This window comes from Podarcis pityusensis, assembly GCF_964106645.2.
Source record: "Podarcis pityusensis genome assembly, chromosome: 2".
Taxonomy (NCBI): Eukaryota; Metazoa; Chordata; class Lepidosauria; order Squamata; family Lacertidae; genus Podarcis; species Podarcis pityusensis.
Genome location: NC_138029.1, coordinates 41,295,924 through 41,321,039, shown reverse-complemented (window position 1 = coordinate 41,321,039; position 25,116 = coordinate 41,295,924). Strand labels below are relative to the sequence as shown.

The 25,116-nt window shown below is 41.7% G+C and overlaps 1 protein-coding gene across 1 annotated transcript in view; it reads right to left on the bottom strand.

Moving 5' to 3' along the window:
* The window catches only part of STX8 (syntaxin 8), a 78,006-nt gene that overhangs the window by 47,922 nt on the left and 4,968 nt on the right, over positions 1 to 25,116 (bottom strand). Inside the window, exons 3-6 of the mRNA XM_080994061.1 lie at positions 24,123 to 24,217; positions 22,877 to 22,987; positions 15,298 to 15,422; positions 12,789 to 12,881 (exon numbers count right to left, since the gene is read on the bottom strand). Of these exons, the coding sequence (XP_080850187.1) occupies positions 12,789 to 12,881; positions 15,298 to 15,422; positions 22,877 to 22,987; positions 24,123 to 24,217 (424 nt within the window). The remainder of the gene's footprint in view (positions 1 to 12,788; positions 12,882 to 15,297; positions 15,423 to 22,876; positions 22,988 to 24,122; positions 24,218 to 25,116) is intronic.

Below are 25,116 nucleotides of genomic sequence, written 5' to 3'. Positions count from 1 at the left end.
GATTACGGCCTATCAGGTACATTTGGAAATGCACAAAAGTTAAGCATCAAACCAAGATGTGAAAGGCTTGAAGCTAGTTCAAGGACCACATTCCAGAGAGATTCATCAACCACTTCAGGACCGGGGCTTGTAATCTCAGCAGCGGTCCTCCGATACACATGGCAAGCCGCTTTTGAAGGCTGGCAGACTTTTAAAAGCAAATTGGGATTGGCAGTTAAGTGTAAAAAAACAAAAACCCCAACCCTAAGGATCCTGACCAATTGGTACAGAGGATCAATTTGTAGAAATAACAGTGTGTTGGGTTAAGATGACAAACCATGGAGTCTTCAAATACCGGTTTTAGAATATGGGGGGGGGGGAACCATTTTTTCAAAGCTACAATAGAAATGGTTACACTGATGTAAATGGCTGGTTCACTGTCAGTATTATTTTATTAACATCTGGTGGCAGTTACTATATTTTGGAAATTCAATTCAATATAACTTTGCAATTCCTTATTTCAAACATTAGTTTGTTGTATTTTAAGGGCATCTCTATTCTTAAAGTACTTTTGACCCCAATGGCTATTATCAAATGCAGTATGAACTCTCAAGCACATACCACTAATATTTCAGTGTTTCACAAAATGTTCATCATTACCCCCATCCTACCCACAAAGGGGGGGGGAGGTTTATCAATGCTGCTAGCAGTTCCATAAATTTTACATCTCTAGTAAACAGGACTCAAATACATAAAATGTGGGAAGGGCAGTGGACAAGGTCATTGACTCATTTTTCATCCTCTAATAAATGAGGCCTATCCACATGGGGATGGGTGGAAAAACAGGACAGGCATTTGTTTGAAGACCTGGAATATTCTCTCTATTTTCCAACACATTGTTTACAAGACACTTTCAGAGGTTCTGTAGAACTCAATTCCAGCAGAACATAGGAATCTAACTCCACACTCACACCAGGCGCTGGAAAATTTAAGTTTTTGACGTTACATGTAAAACAGTTTTCTTCATCCTACCTTCTCTCCTAACTCCACCCAAATTATTTTCCTTTTTCATCCTAGTACCCCCAATTGTTTATGTAACTGGAGAATAGACAGACCTTCTTCTTCCCAAGTGATTTAAAGTGCTCCAGTGTTAAAAGTAAAACAGAGAACACAAAGATGTTAAAATATTAATCATCTTGTGCAGCATCCACTGGGAGTAAGTGAAAAATGCAGAGCTTTGCAATTTGTTGGCCTCACTTCCTCACTAGGCACAAAGAGACTCCCTTTCCTGCACATATGGAGAATACTAGGGAAGGAATTTACCTTGGGGGCCATTTTCATCCATAGTTCAGTCTTCCATGTGAAAAGATCATAGTGCCCATCCCTGAGAGCTGGTACCTATCTCAGAATGCCTTAACCATGATTCAGAACAGACACCTTTCAGGAGGTACCAGTACAGTACCAAAAAAATGTATATTGAAAACCAGTACAGTACCAAAAAAAAGTATATTGAAAATGTATATTGAAAACCAGTGGTATTTGACCCCGGTTAAGTTAGCAAAAATGTACAGAACAAGTCCAAATACTTGTTGGAAATGTAAAGAAAAAGAAGGTACCTTTTATCATATGTGGTGGATGTGTAAAGTAACTAAAAGTTTCTGGGAGATGAGATATAATGAAATGAAAAAAATGTTTAAAATATCTTTTGTTAAAAAACCAGAAGCTTTTTTTATTAGGAATTATAGGTACCAAGATACCAAAGGACCAGAAAAGACTGTTTATGTATGCGACAACAGCCGCATGGATGCTATTAGCTCAGGGATGGAAGGAAGAGACAACCACTACCAGAGAAGAATGGCAAACCAAGTTGATGTACTATGCCGAAGTGGCGAAATTAACTGGGAAGTTTAGAAACCAAGAAGATAAGAACTTTTAAAAAGAATGGGAAAACGTTTATAATTTATTTACAAGACCATTGTAAACAGGTTAAAACTTTGGCAGGATTTTAGCACCACTTGTAAAGTAATGGAAAGTATAGACAATTTGGAAGGATAAAAATTTGGACAAGTACTGATATGCAGTTGTAAATATTATTAGGACCCATGGGAGGGATGGGGGGAAGTCAAGCGATTCAGAGTAATCTCGATATTTGGATCTTGAATTGTTTTTTTGTTGTATGTATGTATGTCTGTATATAAGAAAAGCTGAGAGGGTGGTAGATTGTGCATTCCTGATCTGGGAACACAAAGGCCAAGCTAACTACAGGCTCACACGTGCTCATGAATATTAGATTACAATTGTCCAAAGTGACGTTCCCAAGAACAAGATGCAACTCTCAGTCAACCCCTACCTCTTAAATTCTAGGCAATCCCCAGCATAAAATTTAAAACCCAGTGCAATGTCCTATATGCTACAATTAGACATATACAAAAGAGAAGTTAGAAAATATTAGATCTGAAACAAATGAGTAATGCAGACACCCAACCAGACACAATGGCATAAAGAACTATCTAACTATCCATATTCTGCTTTGCAAATTGAACTCACTCCTTGAATTGCACCAAGGAGTAGATCAACAGTGAACGCAGACCACAAATATCTGCTGCGATGGGATCCCTGCAGCCAAATTGATCAAAGTGCAAATATATAATATATACATTCCACCGCCATCTGCAGCTAGACAAGAACTATCGACTATTTTCTTCAAAAATACCAGTGATAAGAACTGATCTACTAGGAAGAAAGTAAGTTGGTAACAATGTACCATGAATAATAGGATTTCACTGCAAGGTTGAGTTTTCAAATATTCAAGTTAAAGGACACATTCTCCTCCTCACTCATCCCTAATGAACTGTATAGTTGAATGCAGGGGTGGTTTTTTTTTGAGGAAATGGAAGGATTGGAAGGGAGGATTTTGCATGCTGAAAATGACAGAATAATAGATTGGACAAACCAACAACTCTGGCCAGTATGGCATCCTCTATTCCAAAAAGTGCTTATAAAACAGAAGATAAGTATTGTATGTGGTGTTTAAAAGCAAGAAAAATAAGAAAGGCTCTGGAAAGAAAATATTTGCCACTCTCCTCCTCAAAGCATTTTATTTCAAATAACCTCTGCTAATTGAGGGAAAAGATGAAGGATTGTGTGGGGAGGAAGGGTGGTGACTGACAAATTAAGATTGCATGAAACGGCTGTTCACTCTCAAAACAACCATTTCTGCTTCCAATGAGAATATTTAAATACCTCTTGAATTTATAAAGCATTACAGATTCCTGAAAAACTGGAAGGAGACCTTCTTTTGCCTTCAAGTTTTAATTTAGGATAAGGCAAAGATGAAGACTCTTTCCGACGTCGTCGGGATGCCAAGTCCCATGAGGCCCAACTTGCATGGCTGACTGTCAGGGGTGATGGGAGCTGTAGTCCAAAAATCTCTTGATGACCACAAGCTTCCTACCCCTGTAGGAATGGTTTAAATTATATTTAAGGGGTCCCTATCTTTAATGAGATCCAGCATTTAGAAAGGCAAATCATCATAAGATATAGTCCCTTTCCATAACTCGTTAAATCCTTGGATAAATAGGAAAAACTTTTCTATTCCAGCTCAGTGTCAGGGCTCTTTCTCACTGAGCATACCTCTGCAAAGCAAATAGCTCAAAGGTCACTGCTTGGGTTTTCCAGTTTTCCTGTGAGCTCATCCACACTGTTACAAGGCAGAGAGAGCATCTCTTCTGGAATGAATGTGTGTCTTCTGTTGGGTATAAGTAGCTTATACCCTTCAAGCCCCGGCACCATTGTGAATAGAAAAAAGAACACACGCCGCAAGATAAACAGCTACTCAAGCTTTATCAGTATGTACTCTCAGAGGGCTAGAAATAGAGCACGATCTCAGTGGTTATGGGAATTGCTACCTCATTATTGAGGTGTGAACAGCTAGAATTTAAGAGTGTTTATTACCATTCACTCTTCACGTAAAACCAAGCATGTTTGTACTGGCACAGATCTGCTAATCAGATGCACACTGAATGCCCCCAACACAGATTCTGCCCATGCAAAGTACATTAAACCCAGCATTTGACCTTAAGGTGGGTTCAGTCCCCTTGGCAGCATGCTAAGTGGCTAAGCTGCAGAATAAATATCTGTGCGAGGCTAATCCTCTTCCACAAAGAAATATCAGTGGGTCATTTTGGATAATATTTCTTCCCAGGATCATAGTGGGAATTCAAAACCAGAATTTCCTTGGTTTACTTAGGATCTCCTCCCCAAAGTGAAGCAGAGAGGGTGATGGAAGAGGAAGCACTGAAGACCAGGGCCCACCCCCATCTCACATGCACTGTTTCCACTTAAAGAGGAGGAGACCAATGATATGGGGTCTGAATAAAATTAAGGTAATACATTGGCAGGGAGCAGTGTAAGTTTCTAACAACTGAGCACAAAAGCTCATTAAGGAATAAGCCATCATGAGCTGTGAAAGCAAAAGGGCGAAATGCCTGTCCTCTCAACTGCCCATCCCTTCCTTCTCCCCATTTGGGAGATGCCAAAGTCTGGCTGTACGAGCGGTTAAAATCATTGTAACGTTTAAGACTTAAGTGGTGAAGAATGTTACAGATAGGTAGCCGTGTTGGTCTGCCATAGTCAAAATAAAAAAAATCCTTCCAGTAGCACCTTTAAGACCAACTAAGTTAGTTCTTGGTATGAGCTTTCGTGTGCAAGCACACGAAATATCTGAAGAAGTGTGCTTGCACACGAAAGCTCATACCAAGAACTAACTTAGTTGGTCTTAAAGGTGCTACTGGAAGGATTTTTTTTATTTTGTGGTGAAGAATGAGCAAGATAAGCAACTGGAACCAGATGGAAGCTATATGTAAATGACACCATCACTAGTGGCATACAGCTCTAATGCACTATTTATAAACTGTCTGCGCGCAAGTTGAAGGAAAAGTAGGACAGGTGATAATCAGTCCTTCTGAGAATATAATACATAACACTTTGCACTTATGAAACCCACTTCCCCTCCTACCACTGTGGATGCACAATAGGAACACAATAGGAAGCTGTGCTAGTTCAGCTTTGTCTACAATGACTGAAAACAGCTCTCCAGTATCTCACACAGGGTTTTACCAGAAGCCTTCTGCACCGCCAATCTCCACAAACCTTAAACCAATCCTGTAAGGAACGTAATTTTCATTCTCCTCATATTACAGATATAGGGAGCTGAGGGTGAGAGATAGTGGCTCATCCAAGGCCATCTAGAAAAGTTGTGGTTGAGGTAACATTTGACCAGAGGCCTTTCCAGCTCACTCTATTCACTATGGTACGTTAGCTGTCATATAAAATCTTGATTTTGACACATAAATGAACTTACTAGAAATGCATATACAGTGGCACCTTGGTTCTCAAACTTAACCCGTTCTAGAAGTCTGTTCCAAAACCAAGGTGTGCTTTCCCATATAAAGTAATGCAAAATGGATTAATCCATTCCAGACTTTTAAAAACAATTCCTAAAACAGCAATTTAACATGAATTTTACTATCTAATGAGACCACTGATCCATGAAATGAAAGCAATAAACAATGTACTGCAATCACACAATCAATCAATCAATCAATCAATCAGTAGCTGAACTGGGTTCCGTGCAGTCACAAAAACAAAACAAAAACGCTACAAAAACAAAAATGCAAAATAAATAGCAAAAACAGACAGACCTCAGCATAACACTCAAATTGGAAGTGTGGCACTCAAATCAGAAGTGTAACACTCAAAATGGAGTACGTTCAGCTTCTGAAAAAAGTTTACACTTACTTCCAGTTTGCAGCGTTCTGGTGCCAAGTTGTTTGAGTACCAAGGAGTTTGAGAACCAAGGTACCACTGTAATTGATTAGCTCAATGGAGAAAATTGCTGCAATATCACAGGAAAGGTTAAAGATTTTTTAAAAAATTAACTTTAAAACAAAATATCCCATTTTACATAAATAATATATTCCCTGGAGGACTAGTTTTTAACATCATTGCCTGAATAGAGATAAAAGATTATTCACAGCATATTCAGCTCCTAATTTTTTTTACTTCTGGATTAAAAAGCAATCTGAACTCTCCATTTGTAACTCTACAATTAAATGGTTGATAGTGTCAACTGAAGCTTTTGGTACAAGCAAAAGACTTTCTACAAACCATCAGAGAAGAACGTGAGGATTAAGACTTTGTTGCAAGGAACCTTTTTTTTAAAGTAACTAACTTTCCTTTCCCCCTGTAATTATTATTAACAGGAACCATTCAAAAGCTTTTCTATTTCCAAAAACAAATCTCTTGCTAATGTCAATAATTGTAGTTGCTATATAAAGTGTTTTACAAGATACAGCTGACGAATAATTATTTTTCCCTTATTGAATATGTTTTTAGTAGGAAGAAGCCATACAGTAATGATGAATAAAACCAGCTTGTTTTTAAACTTCAGCTTTAAAATTTACTTGGGCCCAATTAAAACATTATTAGAGTTCTTTAAAAAGTACCATAGGATATTTTTACGTCTCCCAAACTCTAGAATAAAACTCTGCAACTTTTTTTCATAGGGAAGTTGCTCCACCCCCTTGATCATTTTAGTTGCCCTTTTCTGAACCCTTTCCAACTCTAGAACATCCTTCTTGAGATGCGGCAACCAGAACTGTACTCCAAATGTGGTCGCGACACAGATTTAAATAACAGCATTATGATATTATGAACAGCAGTTTTATTTTCAAGTCACTTCCTAATGATCCCTAGCATGGAATCTGCCTTTTTCACGACCACTGTACACTGGGTCGACATCTTCATTGAGCTGTCTAATGAAGCTACCCAAGGTCTCTTTCCTGATAGTTCAGACCCCATGAACGTATATGTGAAAATAAGATGCTTTGCCTCAATATGCATCACTTTGCACTTGTTTACACTGAACTGCATTTGCCATTTTACAAACTCAAACAATTTAATATCATCAGCAAACTTGGCTACCTCACTGCCCACTCCTAGCTCTAGATCGTTTATCAACAAGTTAAAAAGCACAGGCCCTAATACTGATCATTGGAGGACTCAATTTTCTAGGCTTCTCCACTTGGAGAACTGTCCATTTATTCTTACTCTTTGCTTTCTGCAACTTAACCAATTCCTGAGCCACAAGAGGACCTCTCCTTTTATTCCTTGATGGCTAATGCTTATTGAGAAGTCTTTGGTGAGTTGCTTCGATGACAGCTGTTTGAAAGTCCAAGTATACTATATCAAGGAAGGCAGTATAGTTCATGGAGAATTAAAAATCCAAACAGCTAGATGGGTTTGGTATATAGATGTGGTTATTTCTTTTGTGAATCTTTTTTTGCCTATTTTAACATTAAAATAGGCAAAAAAAGATTCACAAAAGAAATAACCACATCTATATACCAAACCCATATAAAATTAGTCATTTCCTAGACGTGTAAGGAAACGAAATGTTTGAGGTATTTAGAATTATCAGCTTTATAAACTCCTTGAGATGCAAGATTGATGCCAGCAACCAATGACTCTTCTCCACCACTAGAATATGTATTGTCCAAGGTATTTCCTATTACAAAATAGAACAGTACTCTTTTAGGGTGTCCCACTTGAGGTTATGTTCCTTAGATATTACACACAAATATCTTTATCACCCTGAGTTACTGTAAATGACAGGATGTGACTAAGTGACTCATTACTTTGTGGTTGCTGGATTCTGAGTGCCCAGATTGTTCCTGTAACACCTCATGGCAAAAGTCAGCCCAAGGATGTAGGCTCCATTGCCTGTCTCTGGTACGTTTGTTCATGCTTGGGTTAGGTTACACATCCTCTTGGAAAAGCATTAAGTAAACTAGGAACAGGCAAAAGCCTCTTCAATGAGATCACTAGGATGCAATCGACTCTCAGTATGTCAAACTCTTAGCCTTTGGCATGCAAAGTCCAGTACTGGGGCAAAAAATAGGTTACCCATCATTACAAAATACTGGGGGGGGGGCATTTGAAGGGTCAATTCTGGTGATACGGTGCTGATGGATTTGCTTTCTTCAACTGGGACAAGGTGAACAGGAATTCAGAATTTACATTTTTTGTGGATTTAAATTTATAAGGTGCTCTGAAAAAAGGTAGAGGTAAAAAATTCAGCTGGCAACGTATCTTCCTCTTCAAAATTAATCATTTGCTTCCCATTCATTTTGGTTTTTCTCTGCACATGATAAAGGGATGCAATGGTAGCAGTGATATAATGCAGGAGAAATGGATGTGGGACATTTTTATTCAGTGGATTTATGTTTGGAATTAATTTAGAGTTAGCACACCTATTCCAGCTTCAACAGATTGACAGATAAGCTACATTAAAAATAAAAACCAGAAGACACTTGCAAATATTTCATATTTCCCATTTAAATTATTTAACACTTAAATGTCAGCCTTTCATGAGACTAGAGCTTAGATATGACAGACCTGCTATTAAAGTAAAATCAAATGAGAAATATTTTTTAATGCTCATTTTTCTCTTTGTATTTAAAACTTCTTATTTCTTTTGCTTAGCTGCATATCTTCAAGATGGACGAAGGAAGGCTTGATATTCCTCTCTCCCACCAAGAACGATACGGCTTACTTCAGAATTGTGTCATCATGGCAATGAAATTTCCTATAACTAAGGGCATAGCAAGATGTCACAGGGGCACAACTGATGGCTTAGAATGCAGGTCATGTCACAAAGCTGTAAAAAAAGGACGCGTGGGCAACAGAACCGTACTTCAGCCATTCCCGAAGGAGAAAAACATTAAATATACCACAGGAACTAGAACATTCACAGAATCAAGAATGTACTTAAAGCTCACTCTTTAGAAAGATATTGTTTGCAACACTCTGCAAATCACTTTTGGTGACAATCTTGTTCTTCAAAGAAACAAAAATCAAAAAGCACCTGCTTCCTATGCTGTTATTGTCCACAACATTAATTTACTATTAATTAATTTTAATTTCATTTCTATTTCACCCTTCTCGGAGTAGTAAACACTATTGTTTGTACCATCACAGCAACGCTGATCAGTAGCTTGGGGGACAGTGTGTGACCAGAACAAGGCACATAGTGAGCTTTGCGGGGGTTTGAACCTGGCTCTCCCAACTCCGGTGGTGATAGGGAAATATGATGGGTAGTTCGATTCATTGCAGTTTGCATTACAGTCATTTACCATGCTCTTGGGGAGCAACGAGATCTACAGGAGCTAGTTTCATAGGCTCAGCAATGCTGCTTTCCTGCAGACCATTACAAATTCATCTGGCTCCAAACACTCACAGTTGCTTGTACACTTCTCAGAGATTACATATTATGAAAATGGCCTCAATACAGACCAAAAATACACAGATGAGGGAACTGTGTCTTCTGTCCAAGACAGATCACTGAACGATAATTTGTGCAGATACTGAGTTGATATTAATCAAGGGCGGAACACTTCTGGAAAAATATGTGCTCCACATCGCACACGAGGCTAATCAGAGACCCCATGTGCAAAGTTCTGATTATATTGCCAAGGAATGGGAGTTCTCAGCACTAGTCATGGAATAGACCCAAACTGAAGTTCAGCAACTTCAACTCTGACTAAACAAACATACACATGAGCAGCAGAAGGTATTCACGTGCTATGTACTGTGAAGTTTTGGTGAGAATTGGTATCAGTGTGGGCAGATCATAATCATTTTACCTTGATTTATTTGTTTGTTCTTTTGTCATTTTAAATCTGTGATGGGAAACCAGCAATGGAACATTCCCCCCAGCTCTTTTTGCAAATGCTGTTCTATGGTGCTCTTTTAAAGTTATGTCAAGACAGATTTTTTTTTTTTAAAGTCTCCACATCTCTTCCCTCCTAAGGCCTTCAGTTTAGTAATCTCAGAACAGCTGGGGTTTTAATCTGTTTTCTCCGAGGACTGAGATTAGAGAAATGCTTTTCTTTTTAAAAAAAGTTTCCCATTTCAAATCTGGCAGGCAAGTAAAGTTGTTGTAGGCTAGGACAACTTTTGTGAATTTTGATTTTCAAGGCTGATCTCCAATCATTCCCGCGGTACGTAACAAATTAATAAACCCAGGGACATGTGAGCAGGCAAGTCTGTTAACTTTTGTGCAATGCTTGCCAGGACTGAATATGCACCTCAGAAACCCTGGGGGGGGAAACAGGATCAGATTAGGAGCAGAAAGGGTGAAAAACAGGGCATGAGGATACAATATGTCCACCTGACCCTTAGTCTACTAGTATTAATGTTTGATGTTTTATCATGTTTTTAATATTCTGTTGGGAGCCACCCAGAGTGGCTGGGGAAACCCAGCCAGATGAGTGAGGTATAAATTTGTTGTTTTGTTGTTGGCAGTGACACCTTCTCAATGAAGAAAGTGCTCAGCAAATGGGGAAGTATCAGAGCTGCTGCCTTCCAGTCACTTAATGTTCATGCAACCCTCTCTAGAAGCAGACCAGATGGATCAAATCTTTGCAGAGATCACACAGCTGGAAACATTTCAAAGTTCTACCATACTGTAAGAAAAAAGAAAAGCTCCAAAATCTATAGATTTGCTCCCATGGGGTCATCTCAACAACTGAGTGCTACAGTATGGTTTAACTTCAAATCTGTCTCTCATACTAGTCCAGGAAAAAGAAAAGGGTGTGCATCACCAGACTTCTACAAGCTACATTAATGCAGGATCCAACTGATCCCACTGAAACTTCAGGATGTAAAATACAGCTGGGTGTTTGTGTACAGCTACTTGCCTGGGACACCACAAGGAAAAACAAGGCATTCCGATCAGGTGAGTGAGCAGACTGGTGGCGGAGAAAGTGAAGTGTCTACCTCTGTAGCAAGAATGAAAATACAGCCGCTCAGTGGAGGAAAGACTGATCACTCTTATCCCTCACTCACGAACCTGCTGCTCTCCTTCCTAGGCACTGAGGAAGGAGCTTCCTGCATATCCCCTGCTGGAGGAAAGCAAATCGCTTCCTCTGCAGCTGGCAGTGAAACCAAGTGAGCTTCCATGCTGGACTGGTAGAGGATAAAGCCATGAAAACCATGCAGGCTGGCAGACAAGGGGCAGAGACAACTGCCCCTGTTTCATTTGTTAGGAGACTTTATAATCATAAGAATACCTAGCCTGCAAATGTTGTGATCCATGCAAAGAAAGCAGCGCTAAGGTGAAAGAGGCCAAAACTTTTAAAATGCCAACACCCTGTCCTGAAGGAGAGTGCTTGCGCTCCTTTCTGTGGTCTCCTGCCAGACCTGCCTCCTGGACTATGTGAAACAGGAGGACTTAGACTTCTCTGGCAAATCACGCTGGGGGGGGGGGAGGTGCCTGGGAAGGTCCTGGCTCAGGGTCCACACATTTCTGACTGCTAGCCTCAAGTTCAGTATTGTTCATTTTTTCAGCCCGTGGGTGGTGCAAAAGCCGTAGACTCAACCAGTTCACCCTCCCAACTCTGAGCTCGAGGCTGAGGCCATGGCAGCTAAGAGGCTACTTTTCTTTCGTGTTTTTTTTTTTAAAGTCAGACTAGCAACTTTTCAGGGCTTATAATGGCAAGGCTGCTCTAATCGTCAGCCCTAGATGTGATCATTTAAACTAAAAAAGAATATGTAAGCATACTCCCAGACCAAAGGGCAAACTATAGGTAAAAATAATGCTAAACTGGAAAAGGTGAATTGCACAGCTCCAGGAAAAAACGAAAAACTACCAATCATGCGCTCCTCAAGGTCAAGAACCAATCATGCACTAGGCATTTTTCTGTCCTGTGCTGCCACCTACTGGCTCAGACAGGAATAATCAAACAGCTAACCGTACCTAACTTGCTTAGGTCTCTCTCTCCTCTCATGGAAGGCTCCCTTGAGTTGACACACAAACACCCTGCACCAGAGCTACATGTTGGTGACACACTTTTTAGACATGCACCATTTCGCGGCACAGTAATTCAGTTTTGCATCATTTCACAACACAATAATTCAGTTTTACTAGCAAATCGGAGGTTAAACTAAGCCCTTTCCAGCCCTGGGAGAACATGAGGAGTGTTCGTGCGACACACCTACACACTGCAGCCAACACACTAATGTATCCCGACACACAGTTTGAAAGGCCCTCCCTTACACCTACCTACAAACAGAAACTGTAGCCTCTTGAGCAAAGGGACTACTGTTCCTGGGACACTGCTGTAAATTATCTGTCCTCCTTTTACAGCTCATTTTCTAGATCTAAAAGGCAAACCCCCAACGAAGGCACAGGGACCAAAATAAAAGTACCCTGAGGCCCAATTCTATGTCCAAGGGGCATCCACACCAATGTACTCTGGTTAATTTTGCAACTGATGGGAGAGAAGGGGAGGCACAGTAAATATTTTATGACACAGTGGCATCTAGGCCATACCACACCATACATGACATAATGATCCAGGTGGACATGGGCAGATTGAGTAACAGTTTTGAAACAATTCTTCACTTTTTAAAACTTCTCTAAAATCTGTACTTTGATGACCTAAAAATGCAGCACTCCCCCTTTCCCATTGCTCTGCCTGAACCCAATGCTAGGAGAGGGAAGCAAACTCTGTTGTCAATTCACTTTTATACCATCACACTTAGAAATGGAGATGATTTATTGTGGCTCTTCTATTACTGTTCGGGGAGGAGGGGGAACTATCATTGGGAGTGGTTAATAATGATGCAGCAAAGACGATGCGTCGAAGGTTTTCAGTAGAACAGAACTATGAGAAGGTACAACACCGAAAATAATGACTGTGTGCTCTCTTGAACCCATCAAACTCTGAAAGCAGGACGGTCCTTACCGTTCTGTTCCTCTAACTCATTCCCAATTTCCTGCCCCATCTGTTTTTGACGGGCTAAGACAGAAGAGAGAGCATCAAGACCAGCATCTTGCTCTGCGCAGGGGAGAAACAAAAAACAAAAAGAAAAAATGAATCAAATTAAATTCCAGCGTTCTGATGCTAAACCCCAGATTTATGACCCACGACAGCTGAGCAATATTATGAAAAGTCTGCAACTGAAGTGTTAAAAACTTAATGACCCAAAGACCTCACCAATGGCATGACAATGAATTCCAAAACAGACAGATCTTAAGAAACTAGGGTAAAAGTGACAGTGCTGAGTAGTGTCTTAGAAAAGAAAGTTTAGCCAAGAGTCCCAAACCCTTCAGAAACTGGATTTGCAGCTGCTCCTCCATCGTAAGAGCACTGGATGTCTTTTTTTTATTATTTTGGCACACTCGTATAGTTTCCTGATTAAGCCTTTTTGATTTTCCAGGGAAGGTTTAACATGACTGAGAAACAAATAGGTGATGCAAGCACCAAGGAATCCAAAGGGTTTCTCAAGCTGCGTGTAAATGTGGCGTTTATGGGGGGAGATAATCCAACTCTTGGCAAGGGGAGCTGCAGCCAGCACAGCCGCAATAGAAGTCTCCCTCTAGTCTTACAAAATGCCCCCTATTGTAATCCAGAGCACATGGCATTACCACACCCTTGGTCCCAATGGCACTGAATTACACTCCAGTCGTACACAGCTCTCTTTTGTACTGGAGCCCTCTTGGAGAGTTGCTTTTGGGGAGGTCCTCCAAAGACAGCACAATCAACTACTGTGGGTAGCGTTTTGCAAAGGGGGAGGGGGTTCTTTTACAGGTGCCGGAGCGGGAGAGTTGTGTGCCAATGGCTGTTTAAGCAAAGAGGGCAAAAGATTAATGGCTAACTGATGGCTCAATAGATCTTTCTGCAGAAGCCGTTTTTTTTTTTTTTTTTAACTCCCTACTTGACAGCATATACAATTGCTTTGAAATGCCCCCAAAGTGTCCACGAGGTTTTAAGACAAGCACTACAGGAGCAGAAAGTTGTTGTGGAAAAGCTGGCTTACTGGCATCAAGGCACTGTTTCCCATACAGATGGCATAGCCAAGCACCACACCGGTATGACTGCTGGTGCATGGGAGAGCGCTTCCATGGCCAAAAATACTCCTGCTACCGTGAGGGAGAAGGACGTAGAACCTAATCAGCAAAAGAGGCCTCACAACTACTTCACATAAAATCACTGTTCAAGGAAAAAGCATAGAGCCTAGGAGACAGAAATGATGACAACGAGAGGAGCAGGAAAGGGCTATATTCTGCGTGGGGTACTGGGTCTGGCTGGCAATGACACCAGGTGGCCTTTTTTGCTATCAGGGGTCTTCGTGCAGCAATTTGAAACAGGCCCCTGAAGACAATCAGTCTTCAGAAGCCCCTTTCAAAGCACTATCTTCCAAGCCCTTTGTAGGCACTGCCAAAAAGCTGATTGGCAGTGCCAACAGACCCACTTTTGGCTGAGCCAGGATTTTACCTGCCCCACACCTGGGTGTAGGGAAGGCAGATGGCTCTTGGCCAAAATGGCCTTGAGGGCCAAACAGGGAAGCCCAGAGGACCTAATTGGGTCCGTGGGTCAGAAGTACCCCATCCCTAGGCTATATGGAGATGGAAGCCTGGGCACGGGGAAGGACTTGATCTCCTTAAACAAGAGACCAGGTTAGATCTGCACAACCTGTGGCTCACTATGCCAATACAGCCTGCTGGGCTTATGCTGCTGCCTGCCAGTTGCTTGACAACTCTGTTTTAAGGTTCAACACCTACAGCAAAGGCTTACCGAGCCCCAAGTAAGCCACATTTTCTTGGTGGGACACAAGCCACACCAGCCAGTTCTAAGCTCATAATGATGAGGCAGCCCAGATCAAGGTGCCAGACTCTGGTTGTTTCAGGCTAAGAAAGATAAAGTGGGCCAGTAAGGATTTTCATCCCTCACAAACAAGCCTGGATAAGAATGAGGTTTCCCTATCTACACGCTGACATACGTTAGCCTGATTAGTGTGAAGTACGTCCAAGACCTTCCACCAGCAACCAAGGGATGCAGAAGACTGATATCTTCCAAGGAGCCTAGAAAATTCAGGAAGTGAAACTCCGCTGGCACTTAAGGCTTGGTGCCTAATTATCTGAGGCATCTTAAGGAATTCCGGTTTGACAAGCCAGCTCCTAGTTACCCACAGAATTGTTTCTCAAATGACGAGTGTGTGAACTTAAGCAGAGAAATGCCCCCTGGATTCAAAACAAACATTTAACAAAGTGCTCGAATGTTTTGGATGGTCAGGGACAAAACAAGCTGGACATCAGAAATGAATACCTCCATCCTATACAAAAGAAGGTGAAGGTGGAAGATTTTCTGACCTAGGTCACTGGAGTAAAAGGATGCAATCAACACCAGTGGCTATCAACCATGAGGCTCTAGGATAGGATTAAGGCTTTAAAAACCAAGAAGGATGACTTACCTTCTATAATTCTCTGTTGCTGCTGCTGGATTTCATGAAAGCCAAGCCCTCTTGTTTCCTCCGGCTCCTCCACAAGCCATGGGTTTACGACACCTTGTCTGACCCCTCCAGCCATTAGGCTAGACCTGAAAATATATATATATTTTAAAAATGCAAGCTTCAACATTTTAAAATAATTTATTCAAAGGAGGGGGGGGACCAGCAAGCCTGCCATAGTTGTCTGAAGCCTCAATATAAAAAAGTGCAACTGCATCTCCAAAATTGCACACATACAAAATGTATGAATGACTTTTTTTGCATATTTGCAAAGAGCACAACATGTGTATATTGTGAAACATACCCCCACTCTTCTTCTTGCAATATATTTTAAACGGCTCCTTCGGGAATACTGGACTGAAGCCGTTTAAAATATATTGCAGGGTGGTTGCAGTGGTATCTGGCCAGCAGACCAGGGGTTCCCCACTCCCCACTTACTTGGGAGAACTCCTGCTGAATTCAGAGGGACTTGCATGCAGAATAGTGCACAGGCATGCACTTAACCTGGAGGTAGGATTTTATGCAGCACAGCAATATTAATATAAATGAAAGACAGAGACAGGCCCTTATATTTTGTTGAAGTGCATCTATGCAACAGAAGAGGAATGAGGTGTAATGGATGAAAACCAGGATCTCTACCAAATTCATTTCTGCAGCTTACAGAAAATGTGTGGATTTTCAGTATAAGAGAGACACCTGCTGGCTAAAAACGCAAGTTGCACAAGCCCTTCAGATACATCAAGACTGGGGTATTTGTGATTCTCCAGGTGCTGTTGGAGTCCCATCAACTCCAGGCAGCATGGCCAATGGTCAAGGATGATGAGAGTTGGGTGAGCAATAGGTTCTCCATGCCTTAGATACATTTAACCACTGACTATAAGCATATGCCATGCTAAAAAAGGGGGGGATCACTTTACCTAGAAAGAGTGCCCTGTCCACCAAACCTGTCTACCAAATGAATTACATGTTAGTGCTTAGAGTTTACGGAAGGACTGATGGGTCACTGGCACATTTGCTTTGCATGGAAAAAACACCAGACTCAGTCCCCAGCACCTCCTAATAGGGCTGGGAGAGACTGATATCAACATTGGCCCTCCAAGGTCTACTGAAGTGGCAAACCTGTGGCTCGGCCCAGTCTGTGAAGCTATTTTTAGTAGCCCACAGCTCTTTTCCAAAACCGAATGCTTCCAAAACTGTTTGCTGTGCTTTTCTAAGGCCTTCTAACAATGGTGCCACACCAGAGGGAGAAGCAGCACTTTTCCAAAGGTAGTAAGAGGCATTCAATGTTTGAAGGGCTTTCCTCCCCATCCAAGGAAGAGGAGAGGAACCTCTCTTCTTAGACCAGAGCTGCAGTGCGGAGGGACCTCTGCTCCTCTGCTGGCTGTGCATGCAAGTGTGTGTTGGCCACATCCACCCCAGCATGTGGCCCTCAGTGGGGTGGTCTACCACAATGTGGCTCTCGGGCCAAATAAAAACAAGTATTTGTCTACGGCAGGGGTTGCTGAGCTAGATGAACATATGATTTACCCTAGTATAAGGCAGTTTTTCCATGTTCTATAGTCAACTGCCGTCTCACCTGTTCGGTATCCACCAGACACATCAATTAGCTAGCAGATACCTGTATTTTTTTACACTGATCAAATCTGATGGTATATGAAGAAGTGGACAGGCCCTGCTACTACGAATTGGCAAGGCCTTAAGATGCCACAGCATCTTCTTGGTCTTTTTTTTTTTTAGCAAAGAGAACAGTTCTTCGTTTACAAATCCAAATAAAATGAAATTTGGGGGACCAAAGGCATTGATCCCTAGCTAATAAACAACCCAGGAAGCAGCTGTATTAAATCCACTCTGGTTAAGTTGGCCGTTCAATTTGTCACCTGTTACAAATGTCAGCCGCACTCACTAGGACAGAAGGAGCCTAAAGGTCATTTACCTGCTTGTTTTGTCTTTAATTAAAACCATCTTCACTTGTAGTTGAATTAAAACTACTAAAGAAGAAGTAGGGCAGGATTCAATTGCACTGCAGGGGGTTGGACTAGATGACTCTTGCGGTCCCTTCCAACTCTGTGATTCTATTATTCTAGTTTCACTAGAAGACAGTTGAAGGGCTCCAGCTAGCGCAACAGAGCATTCCTCAGAGGACACACACCCACAAGAAAAAATGCCTCTGGGGGGGTTTGGGAGTAACTCCAGAACAGCACCCAGAGGGAGGAGAGGGGGGTCGTTCTAGCTGGCAAGCTGAAGAGATTGCACTGACAAAATGACTGCCAAAGCACTCCCCTGGTCTTCACCAGCCATATTATTACTGTGTGCCTCAGGAGCTCACAGTAATAATAAGCAAACAAGGCAGCCATGTGACATGCAGGAAAAATATATTTATATTTAGCAAAACAACCCCCATTGGCTTCAACAAGAATATTGTGTAATACAGTATAATGGGGACATTTGTGTTTTTTAAAAAGCCAACTCCCATAGGGGACATTTTTACTCCTGTAAGGGGCCCAAGTCCCCATTAAACATTGTCAAAATAAAAAGGTGTAGCTCTCATCAGAGTCTTCCCAAGAGAAGATGGTCTAGCCAAATCCTCTGCTCCAAAATTCACAGCTGTGGCTCCACTAGCTCAAATGAGAAAAACCTTTTGCCATTTGAAAATGTCAATGAGAGGGGGGGGGTGTCGTGTAGTGGCACAAGTTTTACCCCCAACCATGGTTTCTAGTTTTGGTTGCGGCAAGTGACCTGCTAGCATTTTAAAAATAATCTTTCTGACATGTTTGGTAGCTCTCTTCCCACCCAGGGCAGCCCAACTTCCTCTTTCTTCTGATCTTCCTCTGTTTCATTTTGGCAGTGTGAAGATTAAAGTTTATCCAATTAGCCACCCACTGCTTTTGCCAAGTTAATCACTTAAATCTTTGAAATTGTCACAGCACAGTGGAGTGTGCAGATAGCTTTTGATTATAGGAGCAGATTTAACTAATTAAAAGGCTTAGCAATGTGCCCAAATATAAAGGAAGCTGGTTGGGTTATAATCAAGGGTTGTGCCTCTACTTAACAAACAGCAGCTTATCTTCCCAACTGCATTGTTTCACTGGTTAATTCTTACAAAATTTCCCAAGAAACACAAATTAGTCAAACAGACCTTTCCCTAGACCACGGCCACACATGAAGGCTTTCAAGCCTTAGAACAATCAACGTGAGTGATTTTAAAACAAAAACCCAGGTCATGTGACATTGGTCTATGTGATTAATCACATTTCCCCTTGTGAATATGGCAGTACAGTAATAATATTTGAAGTGTTTTGAGTACTTCAATCTGGATTCATAAATTGCTGTAAAATGTGATTTGGGGTTTCCGAAAAACATTGGATACGAGGCCCTTGGAACAGTCTGCATGGCAATATAGTGAATTTCCCCATTCTTCCCCCAGTACTGGGTGCTGCTTTCATTTTATTTGCTGTATTGGTGCAACAGGTGGCATTAGGAGGATATAGAACTGGAAGGGATGCTGGAGGCCATGTAGTCCAACCCTTGGGCTCAATGCAGGATCTGCCATGCAGGATGTAACTGCAGCATCCCTAACAGAGGGCTACCCAGCTTCGGCTTAAATATCAGCAGCAAAAGACAGCCCTCCTCCTCCTGAGACCGTCTGTTCCACTGTTGAGCAACATGTACTGTTATGAAGCTATTTCTAACAGCCAAAATCTGTTTCCCTGCTATTTCCACCCACTGCTTCTAGTCCTGCCCTCTGGAGCAAAAGAGAACAAGTCTGCTCCATCTTCTACAAGAGAGCCCTTCAGTTATTTGAAGACTGCAACCATGCCTTCCCCTTTTATTCTCCGGGCTAAACGTAGCCTGATTATTCAAATGTTCCTCACAGGACGTTTCCAGACCCATCACTATCAGAGTCACCCTCCTCTGGACATGCTAATTCCTTTTTTAAATGTGGCACCCAGAACTGGACGTGGTACTCCAGATGTGGCCTGACCAGCACAGGACAGAGTGGCACTATTACTTTTCTTGATTAGCGTAACTCATAACTGCATTTGCCTCTTTAGTGGCTGCATTGCCCTGTTGGCTCTCTCAGCTTACAATGCACACAGAGACACTCAGAACCTTTCCACATGTCTTGCTGTCAAGCCAAATCTCTCCCATCCTGTAACTAGTGTATTTGATTTTTACATGTATTTTTAAACCCAAACGCAGGACTTTACATGTATCTCTCTTGTCAGTTTTGGTCATGCTCCAGCATGTCAAGATAATTTTGAATCTAGATCTGTGTCCTTAGCAATCAGATTGTTGAGAACCATTAATTGCTTACATCTCTTTAGTATATGTACAAGCACACACACAATAGGTAACTCAAGAGACATGATACAAATATTAAGCGCTCTACCTGTAGCCAGAAAAATGCCAGCTACAAGGAAGCCTTTTCAGCACTGCTGAAAGAAGCTCAGCTTGGGGTCTGGCAAGGGTCCAAGGGTGGAAGAGACTTCTACAGTTCTATGCTAGCTGTGTAAGAAGAAGGAAGCTCCCATGCAGATGGTTTTAATAACGACTGCGGCTAGCATTAGTTAGGGTTTTCAGATTAGGAAGATGCTAGCTTCCTACAGGTGACATGCATCATTTCATCACCCTCTTCATTTTATTTCCTTTTACCAGGGTAGCAATACACTCTCCATACTTCCACTGACACCTCCCACAACTGCAGCTACTGAAAGCTAGAGATGGGGACTTTTCTCAAACTGCATTATAAATGCCCTGCCATACAGGTTCACTCTCGGCATTAGCAAAAGCTGCATTATTAGTTTTGCAGGAAGTGGGTGGGTTTGCTCTTTTTGCCTTCTACTCTGCTACAGGATATCAATCTCCATTTCATTACAACTTCATCCATTTAATAGAGTCTCTGATTAGGAGTCCAGCAAAGGGATCACGGTCTCCTTGGATGCAAGGAAAATATTAAGTTTAATATCTGGACCTCAGCTTTACCCATAATGACATCTCTAGGATGGTTCATGCAATTGACATTCTATATATAAGATACACAAGTCTCCTTCACATTTGGATATTGCATAGTTAATTTAAAGGCAATTTAATAAAATGGTTTGGGTCAGGAGAAATAACTGCATTGAAGCAGCTATGCAAATAGCACAACCCTTTCGGATACTGAGAGCTGTGTCCTAATTAAGTCTGACAATACCGGAAGGTAAGCTACTTGGGTGCCTCATAAAGCAATGCCTTGATCTGTATCGTGGCCCAGGTTGTCACTTAAAATAAGAATTAGAAGTACTAAGGCCACTGTACCACACCAAGAGCACTCGCATTAAAGCAGATTTCAAAGGATGTAAACTCACTGAATGGTGACCAAACGTAAACGGAGATTAATTTTGAGAATGCTTTCACAATTGCACACCATGAGGACAATAAGACATGTGATCACTGATGCAAGAAGGTTAATGAAGGGGATGACTACGGTATAGGACGGGGGTGGGGGTGGAGGGAGAAGTGCGAAAAAGGCTCCTGAAAACGTGGGGTGTACTTTAAGGATGGATCAGATAAAAGAAAAGTGATGCCTGCATATAGGAACAGGAAGAGAGAAACAAAATGCCTACTCACAGTCAGACCAAACTGTCATGACCCCACTATATCCAACCACACCCACATCACACAACTTCTAAATTCTGAAAAGAAAATATGAAAATAGAAATATGCATGGGAATGATGAAATAGAATTTGGCTTGTAATATAGAATGGCTGGCCTTTTTAAAGGGAAAAAATAGCAATAATTATAGACCCCTAAGGGAGGAGCCATAGCTCAACAGCAACTACAGCCAGATTGGAAAGATCTAACTATCAGGTACAAGTTGGAATATCTTTTCTTTTAAAATACACATGCAAAGCTAAGAGTTACAGCTTTGGAGATTCTTGGCTGGCCAAGAGAAATCCACAGAAATTTCCATAGCCAACAATAATTCTAGCACTAGCAGTTTCTAACCGCCATCCACCTTTTTTGGCACACTAACGTCCCCAATATTTCATTTATTTTTGTTTCAGAAAGGTGAGGATAGGAAAGGAAATTATAAAAAACTTGAAATGTAAGAGGAATCCTGTTTACGGTGCAATTTGTATTTGTGGGTTCAGGGACAGAGGAAGCAACAGTTGCATGCTCCTCCTGGTGGCAATTCAGTAGTACTGAAATTCCCAAGACAATGTTGCATAGGCTCACTTTATGCTGTCGCTGGAGCATGAAATAAACGACGACTCAACTCAGATAATCCATCAACATGGAAAGCACTGCCCGACTGATTTCTCATGCTGAGTTAAACTAGCTAAATACAAAATCCAGCACACAGGAGAGCTGGAAGGATTTGCACTGCTTGCCAAGGGATTACAAGGCCAGAAAAACAATTAATCGATTAGACATTCTTCCAGAGTTTCCTCTTTCAACAACACAGGCAATCCAAAACACATTTTCTCCCCCTGAAATGTATTGGGTGATACATATATGCTTTAACTATTTCAAGCTTCTGTGTAGAAGAGGTAAAAAGAGAATGGGATAGATCATCAAAATCCAACCAGCAGCTAGAATCGTTTTGAAAATTTATGTTGCTTCTTTTTTCCTTTAGCTTAGGACAAGCGGGAAATTAATCAGAATATCATCATTAACGTTAGCATATAATCATTAAATATTACTAAAAGATGCATCAATGTAATGTAAAAAGTACATCTTGAACCAATTTGCAAGACCAATACTTTGTACCACCACCCTACTCCTTCCAAATTTCTAGTGTGACTGGTTTTCTTAAGGCATAGATCTCTACAGTTCCCTTACTCAGACAGTCCAGAACAACACTGCAAGGACAAGGTATGCACTGCTGGGAAATTCCACTCCATAAATCCCCCTGTAGCTCTGGACCATGTAACTGCCTTTCTTTTGATTGGCCAGTTTTCCTGGCCTGTGCCCTAAGAACGCAAAACCACCCTGCCTAGACAAACTATGTGCAACTATCTTGTTATTTCTCATCTATCTCCCTCATCCATCCCTGACACCGTATGACTCTTAAATTCCAATACACGCTTGCTTTCTGTGGCCATTGTGATGTGATGTTTTGTCTTGCATGGCTTCTGAGCCCATCTCTGTTAAAGTCTGCTTTGGCTTGACCTTGGCTCTGAACCACTTAAGACACTCAGCCTTTTAGCATGACTGGCTTTGATGCAACCTTCAACTCCAATTTTTTTATTTGATTCTGAGTGCAGATGCTCCATCAAGTCTGGGTACCTGGTCAAGGTACTCAGAGAATACATGAAAAACAATATCCTGAAGGGGAGCATAACTGATCACACACAAAACAGGAGGGGTCTGTGTGAAAATAAGGTACAGCAGAGGCAGGGAACCTGTGGCCCTCCAGATGTTGTTGGACTCCCAACAGGCCCCAGCCAATATGACCAGTCATCAGGATGATTCCTGGGGTACAGGTACACTGGTGCTTCATAGCTCAAGACAGAGCTACTCTCATGCATTTCTCATTTAGAAGTGGCAGAACTGTACCTTATCACATCCGGTTCCGTCCCCTCATTTTTGAAAGATGCCTGAAGATGACGATGTCGCGTGAGGAGGTCATCCACTAAGTTCTGCCGCCTGTCCCCTTCGAGTTGTGTTCTGCAGGAACTGGGTTAAGGTTGATTGCCAGAAACAAATGACTGAACATCTAGACCTCATACTTTTGGTATTAAATCACAAATCAAGTAAGTTATGACTTCTTTATCCAATCAGGAAGAACCACATGCGTACCTATCAGTACAGGAAAAACCATACTAGATCTATACCGGAGAGGCCAGAGTTAAAAAATATCTAAGTTCTATTATGACTAAATAAGGATATGAGGTTATCTTGTCCTAGCCAGAGAACTGAGGACAGACTACTATCATTTTTATAACACTTTTCCATGTGTAAAAAGTACTTTACAACATTTACCTCATTTTATAAGTCTATAAGACACATGGAACGTTTTAAAAACAAACAGCAAGGTGGCAAAAGTCATAACTGTGCAACTACTTATAGCAGAATTCAGACTCACACATGCAACTACCTAAGTGGGCATCGACTTGTAATACAACCACATGGGCACAGCTTTACACAGCCCATTCAGTTGTGTGTGTAAAGTGGGCCCCAGTTGGATCTGACACAACATTTGCTGCAGCCCATTTACCGTATTTTTTGCCCTATAGGACGCACTTTTTCCCCTTCAAAAATGAAGGGGAAATGTGTGTGCGTCCTATGGGGCGAATGCAGGCTTTCGCTGAAGCCTGGAGAGCGAGAGGGGTCGGTGCACACCGACCCCTCTCGCTCTCCAGGCTTTGCGCAGCTCTCCACAAGCCGTGGGAGCCCGGCGCTGGGCTCCCACAGCTTGCGGAGAGCTGCCTGTTCTGGGGGCTGGGGTCAGGGGAAGCTCGGGTTTCCCCCGCCCCAGCCCCGCACCTGGGGGAAAAATAATTCCCCCCCCCTTTATTTCCCCCCCAAAAAACTAGGTGCGTCTTATGGGCCGGTGCGTCCTATGGGGCGAAAAATACGGTAGTTAGGAGTGTCCTGAAGAAGTGCTTGCACATACAGAACAAACCCTGGAAATAAAATGAAGACTGCAAACATTTCTTTTGTATCTGGGTTTTTCCCAAGTTGTTGGGGATTTTCTAAACACACATATATAATTTAATGGTCTCGTTCCTTTTCCAAAACAGAATGCTGACCCACTCTTGTCTCACTGGCCTTCCTGGTATACAGCTGTTTACATGGATACATCTGACGTGTTGATACAGAGTGAAGCAAGAGGTCCTTCAGACGCTCAGTCTTTTCTTTGAGGTTTTGCAACAGTGACCTGATGGAAACATTGAGCTGAAAGGAGACAAGAGCAAAAGGGAAATAAGTGAGATCAGCTCATCAGTGCTGCAATGAATTAGCAGGTGAGACCATCCAGAAACACATAGAAATAAGCAAATAAAAACAGAGTATAGCTCATTATTACTGCATCAAAGTAGAGAAGAGTTACCTATGTAGGATAGTTTTTTTTAAAATCCTATTAGAACTCCAGACAGTTAACCAGAAGGTGCACTTACAAACTTACTCATGTATCTGAGTTGTTTTTGGCCCACTGATTTCCAGTTAAACTACTGCTTTTGTGAGCCAATGCCTTCTACAGCTTTCAAAAAGCAAGACATTCATGAAAAAGGAAGCCAGCTATACACAACAGGTTTGGAAAAGAGCACTCAAGTTAGATCATTCCCCCAACCTTAGGATCCAGCAAGAAACCCTATCCATTTTAATCAAAGAGCAACAGTCAGTCCTTGTAACAATACTATAGTGCCAAGGAGCCGCAGTAGACCCTGCACAGCCTGGCAAAGAATGCCAGCCATCTTGGGAACAGAGAATGACCAGAAGAGGGCTACACTACATCCATCCACAGGGAACTGGTAATTTGTGGGGAATGTGGTGCTAAGCATTCATCAAGGACTTCATTCTGGTCAGAATCTCAAGCGCACTTTTGAGGCAATCTACTGAAAGTCAAAGAGCAGCAAGTATTGCTAAGGTGACATAAGCTGACAGCTAACCCTGTTAAAGTCCAGGAACTCCCCAGAATTTCATGTCACTTTAATCCAAGGTAATGAAGCAATACAGGACCTTTCCCAGGTGACAATTCCTTGAGAACTAGCAGCTCCCACGACCATCCACTATATTGTAGCACAACAATGGAAACATTAGCCCTCTCTCATGTACACATTTGATTTAAAAGCAAA